The 5996-nt window shown below is 62.0% G+C and overlaps 1 protein-coding gene across 1 annotated transcript; it reads left to right on the forward strand.

The window, feature by feature from the left end:
- Window positions 1-1276: 1276 nt before the first annotated feature.
- TRNP1 (TMF1 regulated nuclear protein 1) lies at window positions 1277-1924 on the forward strand. Its single transcript, XM_068994495.1, has one exon. The coding sequence runs from the start codon at window positions 1436-1438 to the stop codon at window positions 1922-1924; it is 489 nt and encodes a 162-aa protein (XP_068850596.1). The 5' UTR covers window positions 1277-1435.
- The last annotated feature ends 4072 nt before the right edge of the window (window positions 1925-5996 follow it).

The raw sequence follows: 5996 nt of genomic DNA on the forward strand, positions 1-5996 counted from the left end.
TTCCACCTAATCAGAGCAAAAAATGAGGGAGGAGGATGCTCTGCTTAATGCCTGACCGTCCCCACAGTTTTTTTGGGCTGGGGGGCAGAGGAAGCATGAAAAGAGCTTTAACCCCACGACAGAGCAGCTCCCCTCAACTTCCACACCCCATTTTAGAGCAGGGTTTGTATCAGAGAGACGAAGATCGCTCAACCTGGACTTCAGCTTCCCCACAGCCTGGAAAGCAGCCCGAGGAGCTTCAGGGAAGGTTGTAGCCGTGTTCCCGACCCCGGGCGGGGGGGATGCGGTGGCAGCCGGGGGACGGGACGAGCCGGCAGCGGGGGCCGGAGCAGTGACGCAGCAGCCGCTGACGCTGCTCCGGTGCCTGGCAGACGTGTGGCAGCCTGGCAGGAGCAGGACTGTGATGCAAAGCACAGGAGATGGGTTTTTTTTTTTTTCCTCCTAAGGTAAGGAAAGCAAAAATGTCACCAGCCCCGTGGGCGACATCCACTGAAGGCCTGGATGTGGCTCTGCCTGAAACAGATTTAGGCTGGAGTTTTGTTTTTGGCTTAGGCTTTTATTTCAGTCTGGGGGTGGGATGAAACCTTGGCACCTGGTTTCTGTCATTTCTTTTATCCTCTCTCCTGCTCCGATGTGAGACCCACGCACCTACACGAAGATGCAGCTGCTGAGAATGACATTCCGACAGGAGGAACCCCAAAAAACAGGCTCTGGGGGGGAGCAAGGTGGCAGCGGCATCTCCCGCTGCAGCCCCCTCCCCTGCCAGCCCCCTCCCAGCGTTATTAGCACCGTGTAAATGGCAATGACGTTGGCAGCGACGTTGCTGTGACAGCCACGCAACCAAGGACGCCCCTGCGCCCGGGACACCCCGGCCACAGCCCCTCCCAGTGCAGCCTTTCCCAGTGACCCCTCAGTGACCTTCCCAGCGTTTCTCAGCGATCCCACCCGTCCCGAGCTCCGCATTTCCCACCGATCCCTCCAAGAGAGGGCAGTTTTCCAGCACCACTAACGCGCGGTGCCGCACCGAGCTGTACCGAGCCCGGTGTTGGTACCGAGGCGGACCCATGATGGTGCCATACCGGGCCATACCGAGCCCGAGCAGCCCCCCAGGGCTGTCCCGTGCCGAGCCCGGGGTCCCATCAATGCCGGCCCCGGTGCCGTACCGAGCCCGGTGCCGTACCGAGCCCGTAGCGGTGCCGCACCGAGCCCAGGGCCGGTGCAATGCCGGCCCGCACCCGGCCCGGTGCCGCGCCGGCCCATACCGAGCTCCGGGCCGTGCCGTCCCGGTCCGGGGTCGCGTGTCCCCCACACCCTTCCCCCGTGCCGGTGCGGAGCCCGTGCCGGAGCCGCCCCCGTCGGGGCCGAGCCGCCGCCGCCAGCACCGCCCCCGGGCTATATATCCCCGCCGCATCCCTCCGCCGCCGCTCCCGCTCCCATGGCTGCAGCAGCGGCGGCACCGGCACCTCCGAGCCCCACCGGCGGCGACGCGCAGCGCCCGTCCCGCGGCGGCCCCGGCGGCGGCGGCAGCGACAGCAAGAGCGGCGGCCCGGGCGCGCTGGAGCTGGCGGCGGCGCGGCGGAGGCTCGTGGCGGCGGAGGGGCGGCGGCGGGCGGCGGCCGAGCTGGAGGGGCGGGTGCGGCAGGTGCACTGCGCTCTCCTGCACGCCGAGCTGCGCCTGGCCGCCCGCGCGGAGACCCTGGGCCGGCTCGGGGCCGGCGTGGCCCAGGCGCAGCTGGCCCTGGCAGCGCAGAGCCAGCGGCTGCAGAAGGGGCTGCGCCGCCGCCCGCGCCCCCGGCCCGGCGCGCTCCTCGCGGCCGCCCGCGCCCTCCGCAGCTGCGTCCCCTGGGCCCCTGCGCGCACCCGCGGGGCCGCCGCGGGCACCCCCGTGCGCCGCCTGCCCTCCGCCGCCCGCGGCTCCGCCTAGGGAGAGCGGCGGGGGCGCGGGGCTGGGGGTGCCGGGGAGCCGGAGGGGTCTGGGGTGCTCGAGGGGGTTTGATGGGTGGGGACCCAGGGGGTTCTGAAAGTGGGGGACACCTTGGTGGGCCTGGGGGACCCTGCAGGATCTGGGGGACCCCATGGTGGGGGGGGATCCAGTCCTTCAAGGGGTCTTGGGAAGTCTAAACGGTGGGGCAACGGGAGGTTTGGGGAGTTGGGGTGGTCTGGGGTATTTGACGGGGTTTGATCGGGGGGACCCGGGGGATTTGGGGGCTCTGAAATTGGAGGGACACCTTGTTGGGCTCACCGATGGAGCTGTGGGACCCCATGCTGTGGGGGGATCCAGTAGAGCCTGGGGTTGTTCAGGGAGTTCTGGGGAGTCTGATGGGATGGGACCTGGTGGGTTTGGGAGTCCTGGGGTGGGGGGCACCTTGGTGAGTGTGAGGAGCCTGGGAGACCCTGCAGGATCTGGGGGACCACCTGGTGTGGGGTAACCCAACGGGGTCTGGGGTCCTTTAGAGGAGTCTGGTGGGTTGGGAACCGGTGGGTTTGAGGGTTACAGTTGAATTCTGCAGAATGTGAAGGGTCCAGGGGACCCTATGGGGTAAGGGCACCCAGCAGGGTCTGGGGAATCCAATGGGATTTAGGGGTCCCAGAGGGATCCTGCAGGGTGGGGGATGTCTGGGGCACTTGGCGGGGTCTGGGGACCTTGGGGGTGGTCTGAGGGGTCCAGTAGGATGGGACCCAGTGGGTTGCAAGGGCTTAAGCATCCTTGAGGGTGCCAGGGAGATCCTGCAGGGTCTCAGGGACTCTGTGGGGTGGGGGTACCCAGCAGGGTCTGGGGACCCCAGCAGTGGCCTGAGGGGTCTGATGGGGGGAGACTCTGGGGTATTTGGGGTTCCATAGGAGACCCTGTGCTATTAGGGCACTCCAGGGGACCCAGCAGGGTCTGGGGACCTTGGGGTGCCCTGAGGAATTTGGTGGGGGGAGCATCCCTGAGGGTTGTGCTGCTTGAAGGACCCTGCAGGGTCAGGGTCCAGGGTGTGCACTGAGCTGGCAGACTGGGGGGGACACAGTGAGGCTGGGGGACCCAGCAGGTTCTGGGAACCTCCATGGGGTTGGGAGACCCTTCAGAGTCTGGGATCCCTGGAGGATCTTGCCAGATTTGGGGGCGCTTATAGAGGAATCCGCTGCCAGCACCCCCAGCCCGGTCTGGGGTCGCCTCCTTCCTGAAGGCAGCAGGTTCAGGGCAGCCGCTCTGGGGCAGGGCCCCTTCCCCGTCTGAGCCCCACGGCCCCCAGGAGGGGACCCGGCCCTTGGGCCAGCGGGGCACTGGTGGGACTGTGGCACACGGGGCAGCGCTGACGTGCCCCCTGCAATCCTCAGCGGGGAATCGAGCGGGCTCGGGGCCACCGCACCTCCACCGTCCCTGGCCAGCGATTGGGGCTCCGGCCTGCGCGGGGACACAGCGGGAAGGGGCCGGGACTCGTGATCCGCCGGCACTGCTCACCTGCCACCGAGCCGGAGTTTCGGGACTGCTCTGGTGACTGACCGAGCAGGGACACTCGAGCGCTCCCGGCGCTTCCCGCAAGCGTCCTTGGGGACACCCAATGTCACCTGGTGGCAGAGCCGGTCGCTGCGGGCTGGCAGGAAGGCACGAGGACGCGGAGACGGGCTCGGGATGAAGGATCCCTCTCCGGGATGAAGGATCTCTCTCCGGACTGAAAGCCTGTGCAGGGCCCTGGCACCGCTGTCCCCATCGCTGTCCCCACCGCTGTCCCACAGCCCTGAGCCGGCCTCAGGACGGATGGCTCGGACCTGATGGAATCAGCCTGTGCCTGCCGGGAATTGCAGAGGTTCAGCTGGCGAAGCCCCCGTGACCCCGCTCCTTCTCCGGACACCGCCGCCGGCCCCGGGGTGACCGTCCCTCACCTGAGCCACCAGCTCTCGCTTCGCCGTGCCAAGCTTCCGCAGTGGCTTTCCCCAGAAGCTGCATGAATCCCCCTGGAAAACCATAAGTCCCCCCGTTATTTATTTATTTATTTATTTATTTTAATTTAAAAAACCCAAAACACCGGGTTTGGGCTGGGGTGGGGGGGATTTCACTGACGTCTGAATGTGCCGCGCCTCCGCTGGTGTGACAGCAGGTCTGTTGTGTAACCCTGGCTGCGCTGCCCGCGCCGTGCTGCCCGTGCTCTGGAATAAACTTTGATATATATTTTATTCATTAGATGCGGTGTCCTGAGGTGCTGGCTGAACTATAACCGGGAGGGTGATTAGAATGGGGATTAGCAAATAAGCCCCGGTAATGGCATGTAATTAATACCAGAGTGGATTTCCCTGATTATCGAGCTCTTCCCTCCTCTGAGCGTGTGGGGAGATGTGGAAAAATATGTTCAGAATTCCTGCAGCAGGATGTCACTGTGGGTGTCCGGGGTCTCTGCTTGGCACCACATATGTACATATATATGTGTACATATATATATATATATATATATACACACCTACAGACATGGTCTGTCCTGAAATACTCACATAAGGTGACAATCAAGACACAATGTGCACATAAATATCTGCAGAAAATAGGTGGCAGAGAAATATTTAAGCTCCCATCCTGTCTTTACAGCCCCACACTCAACAACTCTGCCTTTTCCCCGTTAATCCCAGTTTTCGAACAGTTCTTGGTTTTGTGCTGCCCCGTGCGGGGCTGTGAATGCTCTGACACCTCCCAGTGCTCCCCAGTTCCTGCTCTTTCACTCCCTCCATCCCAGGGAGGTTTCCCATGTGTTATCCCAGCTGGAAGGTGATTCCCGGAGCCAAGCGGGGTGTTTGCTGCTAAGAGCAGCTTAGGGGTCTCAGCCAGGAGAAGAGACACATTATCTCTTCTGGCTTTCAATTAATAGTATGAAATGCACAGCTTGGACTTAAATCCCTCGATTTTTTCCCTTTCTCTGGTGATTATTTGCAAATCAGCTTTTGACCTGATTAGGGCAGAGCCGACTTAGAGGAAAAGCACGGAAAGACTTTAAATTTATAATAAATCAACTCCATTGAACCAGAAAGACCAAAATCATTAAAAATCCCTCTGTGTGATGGTTCCTCTCCACCCTTCAGTCTCAGTGAGGATACAGTCTCATCCCACTTTGCATTCCTGGGGTATCTTCAGCTGGAACCTGACATCCATTACAACTCACACGCTTATTCCCATTTTCTTCCAGGATGGGGGAGGCTGAAGAGGGCAGGAGGGTCGGTGGAAGGGCAAGGAGAGCCCAAGGCTCCTCACCACCCCGCAAAGAGCTGAAAGGAGGATACCTGTGTGCCCCAGGTGCCCGGGGAATGCCACGCTCAGGATTTCAGAGGATGTGGAAAGGCAGTGGCGCATCCATCTCCATCTCCCAGGGAGGGTGGGGGGGGCAGCTGTGGCCATGCCTGGGCCTGGATTTTGGACTGGAGGAGTAACAGCAGCTCCCCAGGCTGGTGCTGGAGTGAGAAGTGATCCCCGTTTCAGGAACAGGAAGGAAAAGGAAATAAAAGCTGGCCCCGGAGTTCCATGACACGGTGGGAGCAGCCAGCACGTCCTGGATCTCCACGAGCCACAGGGAGCTCCAGCTGCCATCGTCATTGCCAGGGGGTCCTGGGCCTGCTTGGGGCACAGATCAGGGGAGGGCAAACCCAGAGCAGCTGCAGCACAAGGACAGGGCAGGAGCCAGACCCCTCGGTGGCTCCGGGAGAACCCCCAGGCTCGGGAGCACAGGGCTTTACGTAACCCCGCTGCCTTCCTGCCCTCCTGCCAGGCTCTGTTACATAAACACTGACACTTGTTGGGTTTATGGGATTATTCTGTTACAGACTTTCTGGGAAAAATAAAATTAATGTGGCACGTTAATACCTAAGCCCAGCTTCTCCCCTTTCCAGTGCTAATTCCTCCGGGCTGGACCTGATGAAGTGAGTTGGTGTGAGGGGGGTGACAGGGCACAGCCACCCACGGGCCACAGAGACTGCCCAGGGCTGAAATGACTCTGAGAGGTTGATGTGAGAGGGAGGGAGAAGGCAGGGAATGT

This window comes from Aphelocoma coerulescens, chromosome 23 (genome assembly GCF_041296385.1).
Source record: "Aphelocoma coerulescens isolate FSJ_1873_10779 chromosome 23, UR_Acoe_1.0, whole genome shotgun sequence".
Taxonomy (NCBI): Eukaryota; Metazoa; Chordata; class Aves; order Passeriformes; family Corvidae; genus Aphelocoma; species Aphelocoma coerulescens.